The sequence below is a fragment of the Centrocercus urophasianus genome, unplaced genomic scaffold (genome assembly GCF_019232065.1).
Source record: "Centrocercus urophasianus isolate 14NV4802_14NV808 unplaced genomic scaffold, USGS_Curo_1.0 seq_46, whole genome shotgun sequence".
NCBI lineage: Eukaryota > Metazoa > Chordata > Aves > Galliformes > Phasianidae > Centrocercus > Centrocercus urophasianus.
Window position 1 is genome coordinate 1,358,298 of NW_024885044.1, and position 27,365 is coordinate 1,385,662.

The 27,365-nt window shown below is 41.7% G+C and overlaps 1 protein-coding gene across 3 annotated transcripts; it reads right to left on the reverse strand.

Moving 5' to 3' along the window:
• Positions 1–131: 131 nt before the first annotated feature.
• Positions 132–26,749, reverse strand: ZNF217 (zinc finger protein 217). Of its 3 annotated transcripts, none has more exons than XM_042834360.1 (6): positions 26,656–26,749; positions 11,688–13,474; positions 9,490–9,615; positions 7,125–8,717; positions 3,501–3,629; positions 132–2,190 (listed from the first exon to the last, which is right to left on the reverse strand). In XM_042834360.1, exons 2-5 carry the CDS (start codon positions 13,084–13,086, stop codon positions 3,520–3,522), a joined length of 3,228 nt encoding a protein of 1,075 aa, XP_042690294.1. In that variant the 5' UTR covers positions 13,087–13,474; positions 26,656–26,749; the 3' UTR covers positions 132–2,190; positions 3,501–3,519. The 3 variants fall into 3 exon arrangements, with proteins under 3 accessions (XP_042690294.1, XP_042690295.1, XP_042690296.1); XM_042834361.1 differs by lacking the exon at positions 26,656–26,749 and adding an exon at positions 26,253–26,356; XM_042834362.1 differs by lacking the exon at positions 26,656–26,749 and adding an exon at positions 25,851–25,953.
• Between the last annotated feature and the right edge of the window lie 616 nt (positions 26,750–27,365).

The window sequence follows — 27,365 nt, forward strand, 5'->3', positions numbered from 1 at the left end:
GCTTGGGTTTGGTTACTGGCAGGTCCTCCTTCTCCCCCTCCCACGGGGGTCTGAATACGATGGAAAAGTCAAAGGAATACGAAATTCCAGCCAGCTAATTTCAACCTTTAAAAGCAAGACACAGAAACCAGTTTTGCAAAACACCAAGTCTATATTTACATCCACATGTAATAATATACTCAACTAAGGTGAAATACATTATAAATTAAATGAGTAATGTGTTCCTACTGCTTGACAACTTCCGGTTTCAACAATTAAAACAAAATGGAATGAAATAAATACATAGAAAGAAAAATCAACAATTTGTACCTCCATATATGCACTGTTACCTCCAAAGAATCATACAAAACCAGTAGTATCCCAGTAGTTAATACTGATGGGCAAAGTGTATTCCAAAGTACAGGGCTGTGCTGCCATGAAATAAGCCTCCATTTAACCCTCAAGATCTCTACCAAAAAATCTTGAAGAAAACTGTACCAGCATGAAGAGAGATTAAAAACATCTTAGGTCTTTTTACTTAGACATCTTAATACAGCCCTGTACGTGTTTTAACCACAGAACCTTGTAAGGTACATAGATGATAGTTACAGCATGCATTCTATAAGACTCATTGGAAAGATCACGCAAAAAAATAGATTAACCATTTTCCAAGTGAATCAGTCTTCAAAAAATAGGCTATAAAAGTGCAAAACTAGGAAAACAAATCTAGATTATGTACATATGGCTCAGCTTATGAACAGAAGAAAGGTAAAATAGTGTACAATTTCCTGATACACAGCACTTCATTACATTGCCAGTTTACAGAGACGTTAAAATAAGGTCCCATATTGAGGAACTAAGACATACAACTGGAACATCTCAAGTTGCATAATGAAAAAACAAGAGTTTCTAGGTTTTGCTATTTTACATTTTGCTATTTGAGGGAAGAGAGCAAAACAAGCAGTGCAAATTCTTTTTTTTTTTTTTTGTTTTAGTAAAAATATATGGAAGTCAAAGCCAGATACAGAAGAAATTAACTCTTTACTACAGGCTTTATGAGAAGTAACTAGGAATGAAGGTCAAAATACACAACAGTTCTGCTTTACTGGCTGGTAACTGGCCATCTTCCCTTTACAAAAAATAAACTGCATGTGCATTAGAAAAAACTCTTGTTGTCTTCACAAAAAAATAAAAGGAGATATTCTCCCATTAACAGTTTATTTCCTTACTCTGTTTAAACACCCAGCAGATGCTAAAAACCAACATTAAGAAGCTTTCAAGCAGAGTCAAGCAGGCCACACCATAGCCACATCCCTTTTTGAAGTCTGTGGATCCTGTATTCATATTGCAAGCCTGTTCGTGACTGTACAGTTTGGACAAAGGTGCAAAGTAGTTTTCCTCTAAATGCAGTTTAGTAGAAAACTCAACATTTGAAACATTTAGATTAGTATGGCGTCTCATGCAAGCCCTAAGCACTTTCTGCTATAGAGGTTCATTTAAGAAACTTCTCTGAACAGCAGCAACCAATGCCAAACCAAGAACCCAACCGTATTTCAGGAACACCACACTGACAGACTCAACGTCAAGCATCGCCTCATCCACGCTCTTGAGAAAAGCTGGGAACAGCTCCAGAAGAGCAGACCCCTGTACTTCTTGTGGAAGCACTCGGTATGATCTCAGCACATACAAGGCAGATAGCATAATGTCAGCACCACTGCTTTGATGTTCACAACATTTATGAACGGGACAGTTTCAGACAGTTTATTTGGAAGTTGTTTAAACAGGAAAAACAGCATATGAGAAACTTTCACCCTTATGAAAAAGGAGCATTAAACCAACAGGATTTCAACTTCTGTATTTACAGTTTACCTGAGGTGCAAGGACTATATATTCTTTCAAAGAAACTCTTTTCAGCAGCGCTCAAGTATGTAAAAATATAATTCCTACCTAATATTTGGTCAATTATTCTAATGAAAAATACTCCAAGTCAATGTCAAGACGTACATTCCCCACACACCTTCATAACCCATTGTTTAGACTACCTTTTATGGCTATTTGGTATTAAATGTTAACAGAACCAATATTATAGAACTGTAGTGTTTTTATATACAGTACAATCACAGCTTAGTTCAGTAGCTTTCACCATTCATTTTCCTCAAGGGATGAACTGCAGGTATAACTCCATAGAACATGCACTTGTGTCCTTAAGACCTGGAACAAATCAAAAATAGGGTTTTGCATAGAACTAGAAAATAGCATAACACTTTTTGTGAGGGAGAAGGTATCCTTAAAAAGAAAGAAGATAATCTTCACTCTTGCATAAATGTATTTAGAAATTATTATTGCCATATACAGTCTATCCTGTTTTTCATTACAAATTAAAACTGGCAATCAAGTCTCTTCTAACACTCAAACTCCAAGCAGGAATACAGGCAGACACTGAGACACTGAAATTGAGTTAGCTTTTTTTTTTTTCCTTGAAAAAAAGCAGAACCAGGCAAAAAATGCTTAGTGGGGACAATAAAAGCAGTAAGATTAGAAGACTATCAAGAAAAACAGCAAAGTATTTTTAAAGCTGTCAGCTAGAGGTCAGACAGCTCTGCTTCCCTAGAATGTAAGTATCTTTTTAGAAAAGACTGTACACTGGCCCAGGTGCTCCAGCATTCAAGAAGTATCTGCTTAAGTTTCAACAAGGAAAATGATCCATGGCTCCAGCTTAGAAAGAGCACACAGATATATTTATTTATAGAGTTACTCACTGCTTATCTCCTTAGCAGCTAAGAATGTTGTGAACACAATGGAATTGTGAAGTTCTGAGATTCAGCTACAAACTGAAGAGATGAAGCACAGGAATTCAGCACACCAGGCTAATTCTTTTCACTTGACTTGTTTCCCCTAAGAGGCTACACCCATCCCTCTGCCAAACAAAGGAAAAGCTACTTGGAACAACCTCACCAGCACACAAGGATAAACTGCCAAGGAGCTATCAGGAAACCCTTACTTCTCTACGAAATAATCCAGCAGCAGTCTTGCTAGAGGCAAAACCTTCAGAAGTTGTAAAATGAGTAACGCCTCCATTTTCAGGAAGAACTGAGCAACACAACCTCTTGAAAACCAGCAGAGGATTCACAAGCTACGATAACAGGGATGTCCTCCCATTTCTAGTTCCCCACACTGTTCCCCCACCCCCGTGTACTGACACAAGGGGAAAGCCCTTTGGTGCACACTTCCCACTAGCACTGTATCTAATTAATACATTGATCTTTTTTAGAACCTCAATTTCTTTTAGGAAGGAAGCATCTACGCATTATTTTTTAAAACACAAAGTATGCCATTAGGGGTATTCAAAATAACTAATGCTACATGAATATTTGCTTCACTTTCTAAAAGGGAGAGTTTGCATTTTCAGATGTTCTGGTTCAGACTCTCATAACCTCTCATCACACTCAAGCAGCAACGTTTGATGTTATGAGTACCTGATGCAACATTTAAGTAACAGTTAGTTCAAAAGGTTTGTTTACCGTTTCCTGAAGTAAACCATCAAGTCTTCTTGTCATTTGGTCGAAAGCGTGCATTGCCAATGAAACTCTCATAACTTCGCTTTTGCAGCACACTGCTAGATAGGTGTTGGTATGACACTGATCTTTTTCCTGACAAAAATAAATTCAGACGAGTTATTTCCTGGTAATCTGATTGGTCAGACATTCAGCTGGAAGCGGGTCTCTGTCAGCACCCAGAACACAGCTAACAAGTAAGGCTCAAGGTGCATAGCTGTCCCTTGTCCTCTTAGAAGCTATGGGAAATACAGTACCCAGAACTAGAACAAAAAGAACAGCTGTAATTTAAGAACCTTGTTCTAAGCTGTTTGCATGCACGTATCATGCCAGGTTTTGCTGGTGTAATTTGCAAAAGATATCTGTGCTCAATTCATCATACAGTAGGGTCCCCTTTCAGAAGTGAATACCTCATACCATATGAATCCTACATATTCATTTCCTGCATTTGTTTGAAAATAGAACATGAAATGAAGACAGGGGTACTACATTATTACCTTAGCTAACATAGTTAACATGACGTAACACAAATGATTTTGTTAAGCAGTTTTCAGTGTAGTACACTGGTAATTTTATATTTACCCACAATCACTCATTCAGATTTATATGTGTGAAATCAATGCCTGCTCCAAACCAAGTCTTTGTAGCTTAAGTAAGCAGTCAAGAAGTACTTCATAAAATGAAGGGAAAGTCAAGGATCATTTTCCCTCCCAGGATACAAAAAGCCCAACTGCCATCCATATTCCATGAAAGCTTTAAATGCAGCATTGAAAAAACCTAGCAAGCTTTAATTAAATTAAAATGGCAAAGCTAAATTAATATTTCAACAGAATCTACAAAGCCATTGGAGTGTGTCATGAGCAATTGTCTTTAATTTGCAGTCTCTGCCAGATCAATCAGCCAACAGGTTATCCTTGATAGCATGTTGCCATCGCAAAGGCAAGTAATTTGAAAATAACACAAACTGAGTGGTTTCAGAACGTTTCTGTCTCTTCAGGGCAATACAGAGTGGCACAGCTTACAAGCAGTAATAGAAGGCATCATGCTTTAATCAAGCTTGCCAAGTGGAACACATTTTCATGACAACTTGATCCTGCATTTAACATGCAACATAACATGTTCATAGGACCTAAATAATGTTGCCATAAGCACACAGGTCCTTAGAGAAAGATTTTTGACGTGCTCTTATAATATCACGAGGGCTGATTAAGACTACAGAAACATGTAGTAAATTGCATATAGTACCTAAATTGCATGTAATACCAAGTACCTCCATGGAATTGCAACTCTTAGGCAAACAGTTGTACCCAAGTTGTATTTTTTTTTTTTTTGTTAAACTGAAGAAATAAGAATTTGCAGAAGCTCTTCTGTCTCCAACCATATTAGAAGTCTAATGCTGAGAAATTCCCTTGCCTTAACCTTTTCAAAATCATCAAGGTTTGGTTTCATTCATGTACTTCTGGGCAGAATGGTTGGAAAGAGAGGCAATTAGACCTAAGAGCCAATGCTTTATTGCACAAGCCATTTCTGGAAGTTTGTAAGAAAACCCCCATCAAAAGGGTCTTATTTCACAAGCCTTCCCAACATCAGTAACAGCCATGAAAAGTTGCCTTGAGATGGCTCTGCATAACCAGCAATGAAATCTTTATGACAATTACGCTGTCTAATGATTGTAGGTACAGCTTCGAGTGCTCTAAATCACAAGAAACAATGACTGTAATTTTGACTACAAGCTGCTGTCTCCAAGCTCATACCATAAAAGAGGAAGAGCCTACCACAGATTTTTTGATTGACAGGTGTAGCTTTCAGAAGAACAAGGTGGATTCCAATGAAGTCACTGTTTAAAAATGGTATTGCAGCAATTGTCAATTCCACAGGCCAACCTCTCTAAGAGTGCTGCCTTGAGAAGAAATTCTTCTATCCTCAAGATAATGCTGGAGAGAAGTGAGATACTGACCCTCCATGTCCAGTGCATGAAGGTACAGACTTATCAAGACAGCTGAAGCTACAAGGTTTTATTTTCCCCTTATTTTAAGCTCAACATGCCTTTATACAGTATCAAGAGAATTCTCTAAAAATCCTGAATGTCCTCTGCTCATCAGGCAGCCATGTCACAAAGCACAAGTCCTCAGTCAGTTGGCTTGTATGCAAACTAGCATTCTACTTGGTCCTTAAGGACTAGCATTCTGCCAGGCTTTTTAATCAGTGGTTATTTATATATTCCACAACTGCATGAATGACTTCTGCACCACTTCTGCACCCAGATAAGAAAAGAGTATTTCATCCCCTCAGATCACTAGGAACATCAAGAGGCAGCAGTAACATTTGTCCTTGGGCCCAGCCCTGTGTATTCTATGTGTGACCCAGTGCTCATTGCACATTCCTCAAGGCAATTAATGGCACAGGTCATCTGACACAGATGACACCTGATGAAACTAGGAGTTAATGCTTTCACAACTGTTTCAATAAGTCCAAAGTGTTGCTAACTTTGCCTATGTCCTTTCCTGACCCAGTCTGGAAGCAGAGCTTTAACACTTGCCTTCATTTTTCCACAACTCACTAGTAAGCCCACAGCCTTTACACACACAGAACAGAGCTGGTGCATAGACTTTTCCCCACATAACAAAACACAGGTTTAGTGTCTCTCACTTTGCTCTGACCTAAGGTAGCATAACTCTGCTTGTTATCTCAGAAGTGACTTAGCTGTTCTAGAGAACAGGAATATTCAGAGTTTAGTAGATACCCTAAGGCTACAGAGCATGCATATGCATACTGTTCATTCCTACAACAGAATCTTCCTTTCAAAATTCAAATTCCTATATTTGAGGCTAAGCCTATATTGGTCCTCAGCTGACAGTCACAAACCTTCTAGAAAGTCAGACAACTGCTTAAGCATCACCTAGCATCTTTCAACCTTGGCCTCCTCCAGCTTTTGAAAACGTTGACTAAAAAACAAAGCACAAGGTTTTTCCAAATACACCACAAACTATTCACTACAGTAAGAGTTTTCCACAGTAAAGCCTTACTACTTAGTGCAGTGATGCCATAATAGAATAGCAGAACTCTGTTGTCTTAAGCATTCTGTTCCTAAACATTACAAAAGCCCACTGAGCAACAGAAGTATGATATTTACATCATAGTTTATGGTTTTAATATATCTTTTTCTGTAACTGAATGAAACAATTACCTACGAGAGCTTCTTTTTTTTTTCTATTAATATTCCAGATGGTCCAAGACTTCTTGTAAATTAAGCAGGAAGGCCTGTTCCATATCCTGGATTAGTTAGCATGTCTTGAGTGCTCTAATGAGCAAACAGTACATGCTTGATATTAGAGACTGTAGGCAGGGAGGTGGAACTTGAATCTTAAACCTCTCTTTAAAATTCACACCTTACCTGCCTAATTCCCCAAGACAGGAGTTTGCTGAACCTGGATTTTACATTTAAAATCCAGGCACTGACTGCACTTGACGAAATGTTAACAGCAGTTGATTTTCTCTATTATTTTATTGCAGCTGTGCATTTATTATTTCATACACCTTTCTTCATAAAGTTCAAAGACATCTAACTGAACTAGGATGGAGATACAGTACCTTCTACTGTAGAGCTGGTGACTTGGCCATTGCTAGATCCACAAGAACTGTAAAGTGATCCAGAGCTATATGGCTCATAAGGTTTGAGAACAGTCAGTACTTTAGGAGGATCAGCATCATCCGAATTCAGAAGCCCTTGTTTGGTTGGCAAAACAGAGGATGCAGGTTTGGTGCGAGAACATTCCTGAGGTAGCAGATTTGCATATCTGTTTGCAACACGAAATCTGCTCGTTTCATATCTTCTGTAATTAGCCACTGCACAGTCACTTTGTTCAATAACTACCACACTATGTTTCATTCTTTTAGATGACGTTTCACCATATTCTAGATTTGCATTGCCCACAGATTTACTACAAAGATAGTCTCTTCCTCGATGACAAGACCAGGCAGATTCGTTTAGGTGAGAGTCAAGAGCCCCATTCATACTGCTGCTTACTGCACCAGACTGAGACACTGTGACATTCAGAGCTTTCATTTTAGATTCAGCTCTTTTTACTCTGTCCAGTACCGGAGAGCCACTGGAACTGGAGTGCATTTCTTGCTGAGGTTGTCTATAATTATTTGCCTGAGCTCCAATACTACTTTGCTGTTTATGAAACTTGAGGTTACTCGGGGCTGCGCTGCTTGAATCAGCCATCGCAAAAAGAGAGACTTTGTTCTGGGGAGGATGACACTGCTTGGATTTCCCCGTTTGCAACAGTTTTTGTGGAATAGATGGGGAGGCCTTACTTTTGTTAGGATTAAAGGACAGAGGAAGCACATCTTTACCAAGCAGGGCAGGAGGGCATCCAGTGCGTCTGGCTTTAGCTAGAGCCTTGTTTCTATAGCCATTTTTGTTAACGGTGTCAGGGTTATATTTGTGCATCAGCCTCTGGTGCATCATTAGGACTTCTGGGTAGAATGTTCTGTAAGTACAAAATGGGCAGGTGCTGGGTACTAGGCCTCTAGTAGTTGAAACCACTGAACATTCTTGTGAAGTCCCAATAGATAAGTTCAAGGGCATTTCTTGAGCATCCACCACATGTTTGTGTTTGGAGTTCTCACAGCACTCTCGTACATCAGTTGTATTTTTTCCATCCTTAAAAGCACAAACATACTGGACATCATCTCCCTCTGATTCCACAGAAGCCTCTCTCTCTCTTTTATGCGAAGCACTGGGCTGAACTTCCTTTGTTTCCTTCTCAGACTTTAGTTTTTCCAAGTAAGGAGTGGACACATTCTCATGCATTTGATTCAAATTGTTACAAACTGAGCGTTTGATCGATTCCCTAGAATCATTTTTCATTCTTACAAGGACTGTGCTGCCTGTTGCATTATTCAAGGACAGGATTTCCTTTTGCTGCTTTGTGGGTGGGCAGCCCTCAGCATCTTTGGCACCATCAAAAAGCCTCTTCAAATTTTTGGTTTCTTGAGCACCATCAGCAACCAGAAACAGCTCCGTCTCCTGACTCTGCAATGAAGCTTTGCTGTCACCTTTCACATCTGCTGCACTATCAGCTTGCTTGTCCTTGTGATGCCTCTCTAAATGATACCTCAGTGAAGTTTTCTGTGCTGCAGCATACTCACAGAATTCACATTTGTATGGTTTTTCACCTGAAACACAGTTTTATCAGTAAGTTTGATACAATTTGAAGTCTCAAGTACAATTAAAAACAAGGAAATAATCTAGACTTTAGAACAATAGAATAGATTTTTCTTCCCCCTTTCATGTAATCTTAAACCCCAGAGTCTAAACCACGAAAAACTGTCTTGCTGCTTTTGCTAACTACAGTGACATCTTCTGGTTATGAAGAAGATAGTTCCCTATGCAGAGTGGTAGCTCTGTTTGCCAGAAATAAGCAAGCACAGCTGTGGGTCAGCTCCAAAAATGCATACATAACCCTTGATCACATTAGAGGTACGCTATTCAACAACACAAGGGTTACAGTTCTATAGATAGAGCTGTTTCAATAGAAACACGGACATACATTAATGGAAGTAGAATGAGTTTGCTTGGCTACAGGCAAGTTTAACTGAAGAACACACAGCTCTTTCCCCAGGTAGCAGCAACTAACAGACAAACTTCATACTTGGAAGTATTTCTGTGCTCTTACTACACCATGAGAGGCAGAAAGAATTTTAAGATCTGAAATGAGTATTGTAAGGAGTACAATATAATTGGCCCCAAAGAGATTTACACTTAGGTATATAACGAACTCCTTTCAAGAAATTAACATCAGATCTTTTTCCCAGCATTAAGATTAATCTTTATTTTTAAAATCAATAACTTTGAAGGCAACTTTTGTTTTACTTAGCCAAAACCAGACATCCCATCCAATTGGATTCATCACTTCCTTCCCCTCCCATAAAGCTGAAGCCCATTTACCTGTATGAGTTCTGAGATGAATATTGAGGTAATAGTTTGAGCGAAAATACTTTCCACAATAGCTGCATTCTCTGGAGGCTCCAAGATTTTTAACTTTTGCTCTTTCCAAAACATCTTCATTTTTATCTTTGAGAGAAAATATAGCTACATTATGAAGAGCAAATGCAAGTCTGTAGCCCCTTTCAAAACCACAAGCAACTATCTTAGCTGTCTTTATGAAGGAAAAAACAAAAGGAAGAACTGTTGCCAACTCCTGCAATCTGCGAGCATCTTTGGTTCTGCACTGATGTACACTTAGAAAGCAAAATGGCTGAGAAGTTTCCAGCTGTGTCAAGGACCACTGTGGTTAGTGTCTGAAATGAAGCAGCCCCACAGAACAAACAAGATGTAAAGCTAGGCCTCAAAGAAAAAATATTTAATTCTGTAATAAACTACGAGAAACTGTTGGAGAATGGCCTAAGTCATATCTGTTAAAACCTGTGTTCTTATCATAAAGGGGAGTACTTGCACAGCGTGGTTATTTGGACTGGAAACCTGCCTTGAGCACCACGACAACACAGGATGTTGTCCTGCAGAAGGAAGGTGGAGAGGACACCTGATTTTTTTTTTTTTTTTTACCTTTACTGCAATATTAATCTGCAGTCAGTGAAGTGTCATGCCCAGAACCACCAGCTTGGCTTCAACAAGTAACCTTTCACTAGAACTGTGAATGCTTAAGCTCTAACGAACAGGAACGTGGCAGGGGTTGCTGGTTCTGCAGAGCACGTGGTTCCGAACTCAGATAAACTGAAGTGCAAGCGATAGCGATTACCACTGGAGGGCGGCATGCACAGCACAATGCCTAACAAGGGGAGAACTCACACACAAAACGCCATTCAAATCAACATCTTGATGTTTTTACAACTCAAACTGCCAAACAAGTCAACTTAAGTATCCAAATCAAAGCAAACTAGAAAGCTAGAAAGTGGGAAAGTGAAGGAAACGTTTTGCTTAACTAAGATGTTAGAAACATGATAGACAGCTTAAAATGGTTTTCCAAAGTTACTATGCATTGGAAAGTTTCCATACTGGAAATGCTAAGCGTGGCTAAACTGTGGCCAAGAGCAGCCAGAGCTGTTTCAGACAAACAGATAATGTCTCAAGAAGCATGACTCAGCATCTCACAATGAAGGCTGTTCTCGTTTTGGATAAGGCACTGTGAAACAAAACAAGCAAGCTAACATTAGGTAATATTTTTTTCCTTTGTTTTCGGAGGCAACATTAAGGGCAGCACATTACCAGAAACAGAAAACTCAGTCTTGTGTGCCAGGACATTCTGTACGTTGTCTTTTCTAGCGATTATGCAAGTGTCTGCTCTTTAAATGCAGACTTGAAGTATGTCACACACAGCAGTGCGAGTTTAGCTACATGCCTTCTTGCTATTCTGTTTTGTCCACAGACATGCAAACTTTTCAATTAAGGAATCAGTCAGCACTGCCTTAGAAAAACGTGCTAGCAAAGTGAGACTCAGCATTGGCCCTGGGTAACATACAGCTTATCTGCTCTATCCAAGAAGAGGAGTTAAGTATATTCCCCTTGCGTACACATATTAATAGTCCATATACACATCTTTAAACAACTAGTTTAGAAGTTTCAGGTCCTGACACTCGGCCTGCCACGTGAGCTATTCAAAAGAAACACAACCAATGGATGGGCAGAAAAACCTTGGAATTATTCTTTACTTCTTGGGATCCTAATAACCACTGATTTTGAACATTGGACATTTTCCTGCCCTTTCTTACAAGACGCAGAATCAAGTGGGAAACATACAATGACTTGTTCAGAAATACTACCTGTAAAAACATGTGCTGTACAAGAATGCAATGATATGCAGTATATCCAGTAGAAGTATGTGTCTTAGTGGGGGGAATACAATTTTTCTAGACAGAGTGTTATTGGAAGTATTTCAATAATTCCAGAAACCCAGACCACCCCTGCCAGAAGGCCCAACACAAATTCAAAGATCTGGAAATACTTGTGTCAGAATATTTCTCCTTTTCCTGTTCTTCCTCTCCTCCCCCCTTTCCCCACCATACTATTTCATATTTCCAATGTAAGTTTTGGAAAAGGTCATCGAGAGAGATGATGCATTTTTTGGCTTTGAACAGCTCCCAAACAATAACAGTTATTTCAATCTCATGCCTCAAAATGCAGCTCACCTAAATGCAGTGTTTCTGGAAGCCCGTCTTCGGACCCATCTTCAGATCCTCCTTCCACTCGCTCAACTGTTCCATTTTCATCTAGGCTTGCAATTATATCAGTACAGCACGACCTTGAAGCAGCTGAAGTCTCCCCATCTGTCCTCCTGTCTCTCTTATGCACTCTAGAATGAAGGACTAGCTGGTGGTATGTTCTGAAGGCTTTGCCACACTCTGAACAGTGTGTTGGTTTCTCTTTGTTCTGGGACAACTTAGAATCCATCTCCATAGAAGGCACTTCACTGTTGGGATGTTTCAACTTGTGTCGGTATAAGTTACTATTCCCTGTATAACTGCTGTTTTTATTTACTTTTGACTTCCCTGTAGTTTCAGTCTGGCTACCTTTATTTGCATTCCAAATTTCACCAAGTTCTTCTTTATCAGAACATGAATCATCGTTGTCTGTGCTTCCTTCTTGTCCTGATTCTTTAGTTTGGCCGTGGCCAATTGCAACTTTACCTTTGGTAGCCAGCTGCCATGCTTGATAAGTGTTGAACGGATCCAGCTCAGCAATCCATTTCACAGGTCTTTGTGATTTGTCATTTTCCAGAACCACTTTTGGTCTTAAGTTCAAAAATCGCAAAAACTCTTCTCTGTGAGATGTTTCTTCCAGATCGGGATCACCGGTCACCGGGGGGCTTTCGCCATTGGGTACTGATTCTTTGGTGTGCACCTTACTGTGCTCAAGTAGAGTCTCTTTATTGAGAAATAGGAAGCCACAGACCATACAGATTTTGTAAGGCGATGTTACATTTTCAGTTATATGCTCCTGCACCACCTCATTTATTGTGATGGGGCTTTCAGAACCTTGTTGAAGCTTGTTTCTAGAACCAGGCTTCCCAGTATGTGTTCTCATGTGATTTTTGAGGAACCATGGCTCTTTAAATCTTCTTCCACATACATTACACCAGTATGTGAAAGAATCTTTATGCTTTTTCATATGTGCTTCAACATCAAAAGCCTCATCAAACGTTTGTCCACAAACTTCACAACTAAGTTCTTCACTGTCCTTTTCATTGTTTGGTGAAGGCAAATTTGTTCTTACTTGACACTTATCTAGAGGACTAAGATACTCTGCTTCAACACGCAGGACAGCTGGTTCACAAAGAGTAGGCCTATGCTGAGTTAAAACATGCTTTCCAAGTTCTTCAGGATGCTTAAAAGTCTCATCACAAAACATGCAGTCCAGAGGCATACATCCTTCAGCTTGCATAAGAAATTTTTCTTGCAAGCTTTTGTAAGAAATGGTATTTGTTCCTTTTATTGTCATTGAGGCATCATTATTCTCCATCTGTGCACCAACAGTACTGGCTATTCCATCCAGTCCATCCATATATGCCAAGAGAGGCTGAGTTGGCATGTTTCCTACGTTCTGTTCCCTATTACGTGTTTTAATGTCAGGTTTCAGTTCTTTGGGGGATGTTCGCTGATCACGATAAGGACACTTGTAAAGTTCTCCAACATGTGCTTGCAAGTCTGCTAAGTTCAAAGTCTTCTGCCAAGAAGAAGATTTTTTTCCAGGAGCAAAAGATTATTTCTTTTCCATTTTTACCTGTGTTAACACATCACTGAAAGTGCATCACTGCTTCTCTCAGTGACACGAATGAGGTTTCTTGAATTGTCTTCTGATTTTTCAAGTCTGCAGAAACAGTCAGTCACACTTATTTTTTCTGTACAAAAACTTAAAATAGTTGCATTGGGCAAAATGCACTCGAGGGCAAGTTCAGTGCCACAAAGAACTCCAGCACCTGAAGAAGAGAGAAAGCAATCCGTAAGACTTCTCAAAAGAAAAGGAAGATATCTCCCAAATAAAACCATTGAATGCTTTCGAGCAGAGAAGGCATACATTGCTAAGCATCAATGAGGGACAACTAAGAGACACTCCAGCGATTTTCTACATACCAGAGTGGAAATAAACAGCTGTCTTAAACATTCCTCTATTCCATTAGCTAGGCTACTGCTTTAAGACTGCTATGTAATAGCAATACTTCAGTAACTGTTCTAAACCTGCTCTTACCCAGCTGCATGAAACTGCTTAAACCATATTTCAATATGTACATCAACTGAACTCCTACCAAGTAAATGAAGCGAGCCAAAGTAACCTTCCAAGAACTTGTGAAACCAGAATTTAGAGCCACAGTAAAACTTTGTTTGTTCAGCAATGGCTGTTGAGCAAAATCCCTTCTTTCTCCCACCCAAGACTAGAGAGCTTGGAATTAGCACTCTCTGTTCTAGTACAAAATAAGCATTAAATACAAATCCGCGTATTAAGAACTTTGTTAATACCACTGCTCAGAGCTGTTGATGTCTGCAGATTTACAACCCCTGCCGCAATTGGATCCTCTCAAAGTTTCAGTCTAATGATACTGTTGCTTGAGCACTAGTTTAGTATTTAAAAACCATCCAAGAGGCCAACTATTGCACTTGCAAAGGAAATGCTTCCCATTTCAAACTGCATGCAACACCAAATGTGTGTTTGATTATACTCCAAAATGAAAGTTTAAAATTCCCTAAGTTTTAAAGGGGCTATGATACAGTTAATTACAAGTTCCACTCATAAGAATTAAAAAGCCCACTAGCAACAATTAATTAATAACTCTCTTAGGGCAAAGAAATTAATTCTCTTACTTAAGAGAAAATGGAAACGTTTCACTTCATTCCAGCCAGAGAAAGGATAACCATTACAAACAACTCCTGTAATAGATCAGGCTATAAACATGTTCACAACAAGCAGCTGGAGCAGCAGCTACGCTGCTGTGGTCCCACCTGAGGTTACCTGCTCCAGTTTTTCTATTCAGACAGCAGGGGTGGTCTTCAGTTACGAAATCTCTGAATCACTTCAGTTTAAGGAAGCACAGCAAAACATTGCCAGGAGTAGAAGATGGAGCACCTCAAACCCTTATCCTCGCACTGCTCCATTCTTGGGTCCTAGGAATATTCTTTAGTTCCAAACCGAAAGTCAGTTTCTTTTCCTGCCATTATACTAACAAAAGAAAATCCTGGAGTCTACAATAAAGATGAATTTAAAAAAAAAAAAAAAAAATTTACTCAAATGCCAGTACAGCTGCCAGCTGCTTGTGTTTATCTTTTCCCTGCAACAGCAGAACCTAATACTGTTGTCCAGTCACCTAACCAAGGGCTAGACAACAATTCATTTGAGTACCAGGAAACCAGAGTACTCCCTTCTGGCTTCTTAAAACTCAAAGACTATGCCAAAGGCTCACGTCACAAGTCAACAGGAAGCACAGAGGGAAGTTGGGTGGAAGGGTAGAGAGAGTGGAAGAGGGACCAAACCACTGGCTGATAGGAAGATGACAGCAAAACCTGAATTTGCTGCAGCCAAAATATCCCTTCACTAACTGGGGCCTTTATTCCCATTTTTTTAATTGTTTCTTTAATCACTGTCATGATTAACACTTCCTCCTTTCACAATGACTCAAAAATCTTTTGTAGCAGGCAGATTCAGCCTGTGGTGTGACTCTTCTGAATTGCTTCTGCTGCAGCCTTTGCTCTTGCCCTATCCTTTCAGTCAGTTTTGGCTTTCTGGCTTTCACGCACCCCTAAAGAGGCAGGTGGGGAAGCTATAACAAAAGTTTGAAGCTGAAGTACTCAGAAAGCTTTCCTTTTTCATAAAGCGTAAGGAAAAACATATCAAAGGGTATTGCTTCGCATGTTTTACTTCGTGTTTCAACTTGCTGTTTTGTTCCATTTCTGCTGTAGTTTTAAGAGGTATTTTTACACAGCAGGATAACATGCTACAGCACAGCTCATGTGCCTAAATGGTGGCTATATGCCTGAAAATAATTTATTTGCAAACTAAAACGAACAGCTGCTTTGAAGGATTTCTAAATGCCTCTAAGGAATACCTAAGCAAAACATTAGAAGTGAGCTTACAGAGTCTAACATATTTACTTTTGCCTACACAGGTAAATACTCTGCAGTAGTAGATAAGAATCATACCCCACAGAGGTCACAGGCACTGCTGGGAAGGAAGCGCCCCCAGTCCCTCGCACTGAACTGCTGAGATTCATCAGTTGTATCCTCACTCCTGCCCAAGAGCACGGCAACTGCCACCCTGCTACGCTCCCCCCCCACAGCATTATGACATCAACAGAGCAACGGGAGAGATGTCACTGTGGTGAAAACACAGATGAAGAACATCAGAAATCCACACCATCTCCCACCCTATGAGGACCAATCTTTCAGCATCCTGAGATGAGGGGAGAAGTTGGTCTACCTCAACAGCACCTCATTTCAATGCATCAGAGTAGAAAAATTACTTAACTGTCTAAAACTCCACACCTGTCCTTACAACTACCCAGCATGTAGCTTGCACGTGGACTGTGAGAAGAGTTTGACAGAACTGTCAATTGTAACTGTCTGAATTTATTGGGTATCAATAGATTTTAATAAGCCCTTTGGAGAATCCTCCCATGGCACTCCAAAGCTGAGCACACACCCACCAACCTGTGTTGGCTGCTGAATGTTTGCCAGGTTTTTGCTGTTTTCAACAGGAGGGTCTCAGCAGTTGTGAAGGACTGGTCACAGCTCACCCTCTAGGCAGCACTGCAAAGCAGTGCAAGATATTCCTGACTTAGAACCTAGAAGGCCTATCTGCAGTTCAGGCAACTATTTTTCTTGGAAATGTTATTCTATCCAAGAGTTAGCATCTATGGATTGAAAAAGGAAACCCTGCAGGTAGAATTTCTGAAGAAAACTGCAAATGCATTTAGACATTACTATTAATGTCAGAAAACAAGCTGGAAAACTGCAGTCTTATCTATTTCATTCTTCACTGTGATAAGACAAACAGCTTTCTAAAGTGGGGCGTATTTTACACTCATTGTTTAGACTAGCTAATATATGCTTAAACTATAAACCAAGTATCTGTACTAGGATTTTATCCATTGTTTAAAGAGAAAACCACCTTCTTCCTAGTGAAGATAATATTATAACTTGGACCCGAGGACCAGAAGTGTTGATTAATTACATTCCTGTTCCTCAAAACACTGTAGGTACCAGTAAAACAGCGAGAGTTGCTGTAATTCTGTATTATTGCTATAATTATTGTATTGAAAGCAGATAAACCAGTAGTTTGGAAGAGCACTGCAACTACCTGGGCCTTAGAAGCCCATATACTGGCAAAAGAACCCACAAACAAACACACAGTACCTGGGGCAGCTTCTGTCATCTTTCACTTTCAGGAAACAAAGAGGGAGGGACAAAAAGAAGAATGGGACAACGGTAATAGACAGCCAGAGACCTTAAGCAAACCAGCAGACTAAAACAGGAAACACTTCCTTCCAACATCTGAAGAGAAAGCTGTAAGTTTGCCACAGATTAACCTTAAAGTTGAAAATAGAGGATGACTCTCCACATTTCAGGGAGTTCACATTCAGCCTTCTGACGTCCCTGTCCACCATCTGTGGACAACAGGCATCCCAACAACAACAGTGAGCGCAGGGATCCCGCCAGACACCTCCTGTGGGGTCACTGCCAGACGTGACAGCTCTGCTCAACTAACAGCGCTGCCTCAACTCCATCCTTCGGCAGCCCAGAGTGCTTCGCAAGCTTTAGTTCACAAAAGTCATGTTTGACCATGTGGTCTTTAATCAAATGCTTCAATGTGTTCACAGCAATACCCATTATATTTATGAACACCACAAAATGTATATAAAAAAACTGAACTCAACAGATGAGAACATCTTGTTTGCATCATGCTTGCCGTACAACCTAATAACCACACCAAAAAGCTGTTGCATATAAATAGATTATTAGAACAGACTAAGTTTTAATTAAGTGCCTGTAGAGAAGTTTAAATTACTTTCATTAAATTACACAACTGAAGAATGCAAGTTGCAGTCTCAAAGATTTCTTTGGGAAATGACCTATCAGTGCTAATTGTATTGCATTTCTACTTCCTGCATTTCAAAATTTCCATGAATATGCAATAAAAATTCTAGACACACCTTTCTGAGAATAGCAAAGTCCAGCCACTGAACTTCTTGCTTCAGACACCACGGAGCACTGGGACTGAGCTGCATAGCTGGGAGCAGGAAAAACAACTACACCTCACTAGCTGTGTGCTGGCAGAAATAACAGTTGTTCAACTGTAAAAAGCTAACTGGAACAATTACAGAAGTTCACCTAGTTCCTGCAACAGTTTCTTAAAAACAGAAGTGAGAAAACTAGAAGAGAGTTACAACTAAGAGATAAGTTACTTTTGTACATCCTACACAAGATGCACTCCAACAGCCAGCCAGCAACCCCATAACAGACCGCTAAGCCAAGGCCAGCAGCAAGCTCTCACGTTGCACTGGTTCCCAGGATTTCTTTCAGTGTCCTGTGGAAGCTCCAGTCCCACATAGCCCACCGTCAGGAACGTATTCCCACCCCAAAATCTCAGGGAGCCAGTTGCTGCAGTTTAGCTGCCTGTTTGTTTGTTCTTGTAACCACGTTTCTTTCTCTTGAGAAACTTCCACATAACAGAACTCCACTGATTTTCAGCATATTCCTTCAGTTTGCCCCACATTTCAAGGCGTTTCAGGAGGAGAAAGATATTCAGCCTCAAACGTCTGCACTCAGAACAGGTTCCTCCTCTTCAACACTGCTAATGAAAGATCACACTCTGCTGCTGGTTAATGGGAAACCACTGACAACTTACTGAAGCACCTTTTGTATTTCTATCTACAGGTTTTGCTTTTGCAGAATAGTTGCTCCCATTCTGCCTTGTGAACATAGAGTAATTAACACCACTTTTTCCTTATTGAGACATCCCCACTTTGCAAATCAAAAACACCTTATGGGATTATTGAATTCAGCTGGGCACAGCCACATCCAGGGGCAATACTGATCACAGAATAGCTCATGTATAAATGCATCAGATTGTTTCTTTTTAAAGGAAAAACTAAATTGAGGCTTGGTTATTTTATTTAGCACTTTTCCCCTCTCTCAGTGCATAAAGTTAAGGCAGTTCCACCACACCTGGCATGCGCAGAGGATACAAGGCAGAATTACATCCCCAAGTGGCTGCTAACAATATTCAAGAGCTGCAGACTCTCAAGACAGTGCCTACAGAGTCCTAAGGCTGTGTGCAGCATTCGCAGAACCCAGCAGTGACAACAGCTCTGTTAACAGCACTGCTGTGCCATGTGTTCACATTTAGTCAGAACACAAAGCAAGAAGTCACTGTGAGGTTCTAATTCACCCGCTGCTTCAAAACATCAGTCAAATTATCAGATACCCAGAACATGAAATGTTAAGCTTGATTCTTCAAGTCCCTGGACTTATGTCAAACACACAATCTCTAGGTGTTTTCTAAGAAAGGCACATCACATCTCACACAGTAAGGTGTCTTCCTGTCCCAATTTGAAGAACAGCAGCCCCTAAACCTAGGGAATTCATTTTTCGTTCCGTAGACTGAGACCTTATTTCTGAAATGCTCCAGTGCCCATCTACACTTGAGCTGAGCACTGGCAAGCTCTAACACTGGCATTGAAAGCCTCATTTTGCAGAATGCAGTAGTCAGCTTTTCTTCTTAACGCTATAGGAAGTCAGTAACCGACTCTCCATTACTGTGAGTCCTGTTGCCTTCTAGAGAAGGGAAGAACAACTCCCTTCAGCTTTGTGACTGTAAATCATTTAACAACTTCCCAGTTTGTTTCTGTGTTAACAGAGTAGCACGAGTGCACCTAATGTAGCTTCTCATCCATATGTTTTTTCTGCCATGTGTTGAAATAGAAAAATCTTTTTGAATAGAAGTTTGTTAGTAGTTCATTCAGATAAAGAACTAGCATGAGAACTTATAAAGGAAATGGAGACCTAGGGGGAGGAAGGGGAGGAAGAGAGTTGGTTTGTTTCAGTTGCAGGAAAAGATCAAAACAAAGATGTTCAGGTTGAAAGGAGAACATAAAAGATGACCCCAAATTGGAATTTCCACTCCCTAAATGCTGCACATCCTCAAGGCCCCTTGTTAGTCTTCATCTTTCAGGCCTGAAGTTTTTAAAGTTACTCTAAACCTCGATTCTTAGAGAGGTTTTCAGAGTTTCTTTTTATCCTCTAGAAGAGAGGCTATTTTGTTTCCCTCCATTACAGATCCTTGCAATGCAGCTACAGAGTTTTCCAACGCAGCGCAACTGAGACAATTCACAAACACAGATCTGAAGAAACAGACGTACCCAGGGTGCAGGAGTGCTGTTATCCAGGCACTTCTCCACACACGCTTCAGAAAGATTTTGAATTAAAGCTCTTTTGTAGTCAGATAAGACAGACAAATATGCAAATCACTTTCCTCCAGGAATTTAATTACCAGTGGAAAATAACTAGCAGTTAATGATGAACAATATTAGGAAAACTCCCTCCCCCCATTTCAGACATCTATAGTGATAGAAACAAAGGATATCCTTTCTCTGAAAAACCTTTTCCTGCAGAGTCCCTTTTTCTTTAAGGCTATATGTCTGTTTTGGCAGAGGATGGATAAGATGAACACGTCTCCTCAGTGAACTGAATGCCTCTTCTATCAAAAGATGTAATTATTCCTTTCAAAGCAGAAAATATATAAGCTTGCATCACTGTGCACATGTTTTTCCTCCACTGAGCAAGAGTAAATATAAAAGAGACCAATTTCTGGCATGAAAGGAGGAAGTGCTACAAGTAAGTATTGACTTTTAAAGTTCAGAAGCACTGCTCCAACACATTTTCCAGATTTCTCCCCTTCCCCCCCTCCCACTCTGAGTAGGAGAGAATTTCTCAGGGACCACAAAACCAAAGCTGACTGTAGACACTAAGAAGCAGCCAACACCTGCTGTGGAAAGGCTGAAAGACAAGAGCAATCCTATTCCAAATAAGTCTGGGACAAGTTTCACCACTGCTATAAGATGATGCAACTTCATTAAATCAAGAAGTTACGTGCACTTAAACTGGCAGTGACCCCTTACCTTACAAAACAGTTTATTGTTCTCTCCACAACAGGTAAAGACTCCTAGTGAAGTGAGTGATACATTTTTACTGTTGAATCAGTTTCACCTTACATAAACTGCCTTATGTTTAGTCTTGGTTTCCATTTGAAAGAGGATATTTTCAGAGACCTTAACAGCATATTAGATTATTCTCTCCTCCTCCTCCCCCCCCCCCAACGTCTTTTGGCAGGGGGATGTTAGATCTCTCCAACAGCCACCACTACAAAGAAGTGGTAAACTTGGAGTTTACCAAATTAAACTTAATTTCTTATTACTCAAGAGGCAGGAGTTCCTCTGAAGCAATTATGGGGAAGTTGCATCCCTTTGGGCAGCGTAAGTAAAATAACAGGAAGAGAGATTCTTCGCTATTCCTGAATTGGAGAGGAGAAGAGTTCACTTTGTCCAGGATATTCATCTTCCCTTGCCTTCTCACCTGATTTCAACCCTGAATCCAATTCTTACCAACATAGCGGTGTGCTGGCAGAAAAAGCAGCAGCTTCCTATTCCCCCCCCTCTGCAGAGCAGTGACTTTGAAGCTGCCACTTTCAAACATACCCACAATTACGTATTGGCAGAAATCAGTCCTGAAAGATGGAAAAACGCACACAGTCTGGTGGAAAGACACTTCTACTAAGTCCTTCCCTGGCCTAAAATCTGAAGATACAAAAATAGCAATGAGCTTGAAATGCGCATTTCTTCCATGCAGGTGGGAGCTCTTCCAGAAACCAGTGCCAATTGATGGAGATTCAGAAAGTTTTAATTGCCCGGCATTACCTTAATTATCCTCCATTAAGATTGAAGGGATGCATCTGATGACCAACACATGGCTTCAAACTATCCTAGAAAGCAAAGCCTGCATCTACAAGAAATGGACCTTTCCAAAGAGAGGAAATAGGCAAAAGTTTTGTATGGTTGTTTTTTTTTTCCAGCAGCTAGTAAAAGGTTAGAAACAAACATTGGAGCTAAACAGAAGTTGTGGCTTATCTGGGCCACCTTTCTACCCATTCTCCTAATGGTTCTAATTGGAGCACATCTAGTTTGCTTCTTCCTACCTGCGCAGCAGAAAGAAGCTGACCAAAGACTTCACCCCATCAGCCCCACGAACCACTGCAATGAAGCGTAAGCACAAGGGACTTCACCTCCCTTCAGCAGTTGTGTCAAACTACACTGCACTCCATTACACTGAAAAATGCAAGTACACTCATTGCACATAAACAAATTCAGACTTTGATACTTTCAGTTGCATAAAATCTTCAGAGTGTGAAAATCCCTGTCCAGTCAGTTACTCACTTGGATGAGTTTCTGCTCAAATCTTTAAGTCAGGCAGCACTACATAGATTTTCCTGCGTATTCTAACCACATTTCCTCTTGCACTTTCTTTTGAAATTCTCAAGGCAGTCGGATAAACAATTCAAACTTCTGCAATGAACTCAGACATTGTATGCACAAACAATGTAAGTCTCAGATTTTTGATTTATACCTCATTCTCCTCAGCACCTACATTGGTTTACTTTGTGATTTCATGTCTGTCCCTGTCGCAGCACATAGTTTGTCCTGTCCTCCCTCCCCTGCCCCAAAAAGAAAGAAAAAAAAGAACACAAAAAAAGGAGGAAGAATCAGACAAGCAACTGATCTATGAACTATAAGTTATAATCTTGTGACTTTGGTCACAGTAGAAGTTTTAATATATTTTCCTCTTGTTTGGCAGAAGAATAAAAACAATAAAAGCAATAAAACAAGATTATTTGGGAATTCCCCTGAAAAGTTAAAAACAATCAAACCTTTGTCAGAGTAGCCCTAATTTTGGAGGTAGGTGAAAAAAAATAGCAAAGTTAGCTTAGGAAAGCATTTTCTTGGTTTGTTTTTTAATAAAGTTACGACGCAGTGAGGATCTTACATAGCTTGGTCATATCCTTTTCCTTACTTTTGTCTTCAGTTGCAAATCTCCTGTGGTATGAGTCACATCTCTCTGAAAGCATGCATACAGTAGTCAGCACAATCCCCCGCCCCTATTAACGCACCAGAAAGAAAAACTCCTCTCAACTTTTTTTTGTTACTAGAGCTACCTTAAAAAGGAGGGTCAAGGGTCAGCAGAAATGACCCAGAGCCTGTTAAAAGTCAGTAACAGTTTGAAATAAATGTAATTATGAGATGTGGAAAGAATATCTCACTGGAATGCTGATGTTCTAAATCCAGAGTCTCAAAAATAAGAGGGCTGAGCTGGCAAATGGCAGCCCTGCTGCAACCGAAATGCACTATCTTGCTATATTTAAAGACAATACCTCAACAGTTAAGTATTGGAACATTTTAAGTGAGATAAATAAGCATAAGACACAGGCAAATATCCTCGGTTATTTAATCACCCTGAAAGCAGTGTGGAAGTGTGAGGGGGAGTTCAAAGGTCAAACTCTTCTTTCAGCTGCTTGCAAAGAAAAGAAAGCTTAGCCCATTTTACCTTAGGGAAGGGGGGCCGGGGCCGTTCTTCCCATATGCCAGTACTAGTTACACATTTCATAACACAGGAAAGAGGGAGTGTATTTACATATACAGTGCATGGAATCTTTTACTAGGACAATGAATTCCATATCAAGATTCAGGTTGAAAGAGTTGGGACAAAAGAGTCCCAAAGAACAAAGGGAAGTTAAAATTTACTTCGCATTTCCCCAGAGCTCCTTAGCTACAGAGAAAAAAAAAAATCTGAGGGTTTGTAATTAAGAGCTTATTGTAATCACCATTTTGAAAGTCAAGTGAAACTCACGGTTCCCGTTCATTTAAAATGAGATACTGATCTATCAGCGCAGCTCTAAGTGGAAGCTCAGCAGCGAGGGGAAGATACTTTCTGAAGGTTAGAAGTACTCAAAAGGAATTTTTAAATGTGATCTCATGAAAGGGGAAACCAAAATGAAGTAACCTTTTGTAAGACAGCCTGACAAAGGTGCTAAGGTTTATTAGCTTCCTCTTCCTAGCCCCCACCCTACATCTTGTCCCCCCCCCCAGCTGCTACCTAAACAAAGAAAGACATATTCCCTTAAAATGAAGAGGGGAAAAAAAACCACCTCTAATCCAAAGCCTGGAAGCCATTCTGTAAAGACTACTTAATGTGAAACTTTGTTTACAAGATACAAATATAGCCCTCTCACCACAGTCAAAACCAGAAAACATCCACTTATTTAAAGAAATACTTTTTCTATTTTGATCAGCGAGAATGTAGGTACTCATTTTAAATTTAAATTCGCCTCAGTAGTGCCATATGAATGCTTCAAATTCATGTATGATATGCACTGTTTGAGAATGTTTAAACAAAGGAAGTAGGAAAAGCCTCAAAATACACAGTAAAACTTAATGACTTCAATTTAAAAATACATACTGATTGCAGCACGGCAGAATTATTCTCTTCTGCTCACAGCCAGCCTTCAGAAAGGGTGAGAGCAGGCAGTGGAGTAATTTGTCCCACTGGAAATTCTGTATAAAACATCTACCTAAAATAAACAAGGCTTCGCAGCAAGAATCGTCAACTGCCATTAAGGACACACCTTAAAGTTCTTACCACACAGTAACGAAACAAGTACAAACTAGTGGGGACTGTTCGCTACTTTTGTCTGAAAAGTTAATGAGATCAATTCACCCCTCAGTATCAGATCTTAAGATAGTTTTCCTAAAAAGGCAAGCGACAAACAACCCCCAAAGACGAATAGCCAGCACTCGGGTGCCTGAAGTGTTATCAGAACGCCCGAGGTTCTTGTAAATACGCATATAAATATTAACATTTAAACCTGACACCACCTAATACTAGAAGGTAAAACGCTGAGCCTCTGAGAACGCTGCTGCTCGGGTACTGGAAGGCAGCTGTTGTTCCCCTGCCTTTTCTTTTGTTGTGCTTAATCTCATGTCAAGTCATTCAACCAACTCCAAAGCGATGAAGACATAATTGAACAGCCTTAACTAAAAACTGATCTACTGTTCTTAAATAGCTCCAGATATCGCTTAACGAGTCTGGAAGACCCACATATTTTAAGGGAACCTACAGAATTTAAATCAGCAACTCTGGTGCATGCAGAAGAGTTGCTTGGCTGCGGGCCAAGCCAATCAATAATCACTGTAATAACCACGTTTCTAAAGTTATTCTCTTTTCATATTCATCACTCCAAAAACTTCAAGCAGAATCTCCAAACTCAGTGCTGATCTCGAGCAGTTAAGATGCAAAACCCAGACGCTTCACACAGGATTACAGTATTGCTCTTTTTTCAAAGAAACATCATAGAAAGGTTAGTGATCACAAAGGCACATTCTTGCCACAGATCTTAAAATATTGACTCTGTTACAGAAGTAGTTAAAGGGGAAGAAAAAACACCTCCTCCACCCTTCCCCTCTGCCCTCCCCCTGCCAAAGAATGCAGTTTATCCTACTTATTTAAAACCGTCCTTCTGCATTATCCAAGGAAACGCTTAAACCTTAGTGTGGACATCACAAATTAAAGTCTTAGCCGTATTCCCAAACCTACAGTAAATAAAAGCTCCTAAGAGCAATAAAACATGGCGTTTAAGCATTTGCAAGCCATTGTCATAGCACCGAGCTCTGATACCTTTGCAGACACAAAACCAGCCCCCCAGCACGAGCATGGAAGCACTGGTCAGCAAGTCAATGCCTGCTATTCAACTTGTAGTCAGGCGTTTGAGTTCTGTGTCTTCCAGATCATATCACTGCTGCATTTCAGGGCCTAATAAAATGTGAAGAATGATATGTTCTCTTTCTAACCGCATCTGAAACTGCGTTATTTCCCTCTCCTCTTTTTTCACGCGTTCTTACAAAAACTTCCTTTTTCACATACTTCTATAAGAAAACATCTCACTGCACCTCCTTCGGTTCCTATTTCTATTTTCGATTTTCACTGCGTGCTTCTGCTGCTGCCTCCCCCTCAAACCCACCGCTGGAAACTGGGGTAGTTTTAAAGCTCTCAAGGTCATTCCAGAAACAACAACAGAAAAATGTTGTTGCCCCCCCCCCCCCCCAGAAAAAGAGAGAGGAAAAAAACCTTTAAGCACACAAAAACCCCCAGACTAAACCCTTTTCAAATCCAAACGCCTTTCAGCAGCAGATCAATAACACAGCATAAAGATTTTTGTTCGCCACCACTTCAAAACTATTACGCTCCAATTCAGATACTTACAGGAGTCACAGCACGTTTGGGGGCGGCTCATTAGAGCTCAGGGCTCACCCTGCTGCAGGTTTCTGTGCGGGGAACAAACAAAAACCCCACACCCAGAACAGAAAGTCCGGTGGGTATCACGGAACAGAGTGAAACCCAACCCGCAGATATCCCAGAATTTTATTGTCCTCGCACGGCAACGTCTTTTGTTGCTCCAGAAGTCAGTCGGAGCTTATTTATTTCTACCCCAAACTCACGGTTCCCCTCGGAGATCGGTAAATAAGAGGAGAAACGCGATGCCAAGACGCGGCCGCGACTCAGCCTTCAGAGGAGGGAGGCAAACGGCACAAAAAAAGCTGGCAGAACGGATCGATAAACTTTTCCTTCCCTCCCCCCCTCCCCCCCGCCCCACGAGCCACTTACTACACAGCCTCCTTCCAGGCACATCTCGGCTCACAAAGGAGCTCAGCTCCTCCCGCGCCCCGCAGCCTCGCTCCGGGGTGACGGGGGGGAACACCTGCACGGGGGGCCGGGAGGAGCGGGGCTGCGTGCCGGGTGAGCGGCTCGTTACCTGCTGCTGCTCCGCCAAGGGAGGGGCGAGGCCGCTCACCTGCCCCCCGCCCTTCCTCCTCCTCTTCCTCCTCCTCAGCCCCCCCGGGGCCGGGACAGCGCTGCCGCTGGGCGCCCGCAGCCTCACACGCGTGGGCCCCGCCAGCCACACGGCTCTCAGGTGCCGCCGCGTGAGGGGAAAGAGGAGGAAAAGGGAGGGGGGATGGGAGGGGGAGGCCGGGGCCCCGCTGGAAGCCGACCCTCAGACCTCCCTCACCTGTGCCTGAGCCGCCTCCCCGGCCGGCATCCTGAGGTGGGGCAGGAGGGAGGAGGGAAGCGAGGGCGGCCGCCCGCGGTGCCGCCGGAGCCCGGACTCGGCGACGCTGGCGCTCGGGGCACTGTTTGTAAACCGCTCCCGCCGCAGCTGTTGCTCGGGCAGCCCCCGCCGAACGCCCCGCCCCCCCCCCCCCCCCGCCGCCGCCAGCCCCGCCCCGCGCCTCGCTCCGGAACGCCCCCTGCCGGCGGGGCGGGCTGCGGCTCGGGGCCGTTGGGCCGGGGCCGTGCGGTGCGGCGCGGCGCGGGCAGGGCGGCCTTTGTATGGCGGAGATGGCGGCGTGCCGCGAGGACGGGCGGCACCGGCACCGAATGCGGGCCCCGGAGGAGCCGCCGCCGCCTTGCACGTGTCAATCCGGCCGTAGGCCGCGGGAGCCTCATCCTGTGCTCGCTGTGGGTCCTCCAGAAGCGAAGCGGGCTGAGGGAGCCCAAAGAGCCGCTGAGTGCTGCGCAGCACTACGTTTGGTGATAAATAAATGTCACGGCAATAAGCCAAATAAATATCACGGCAATAAACTACAGCATCGCACACACGTGTATGCAGCGCACGGAGGACGCTCCGTGCCATGAGGGGAAAAGGAGCAAATGGCGGCGTGCCGCTGCTGCGCTGGATGGGACGGCTGGGAAAAGTGCCCTGAACAGAGCAAACACAGC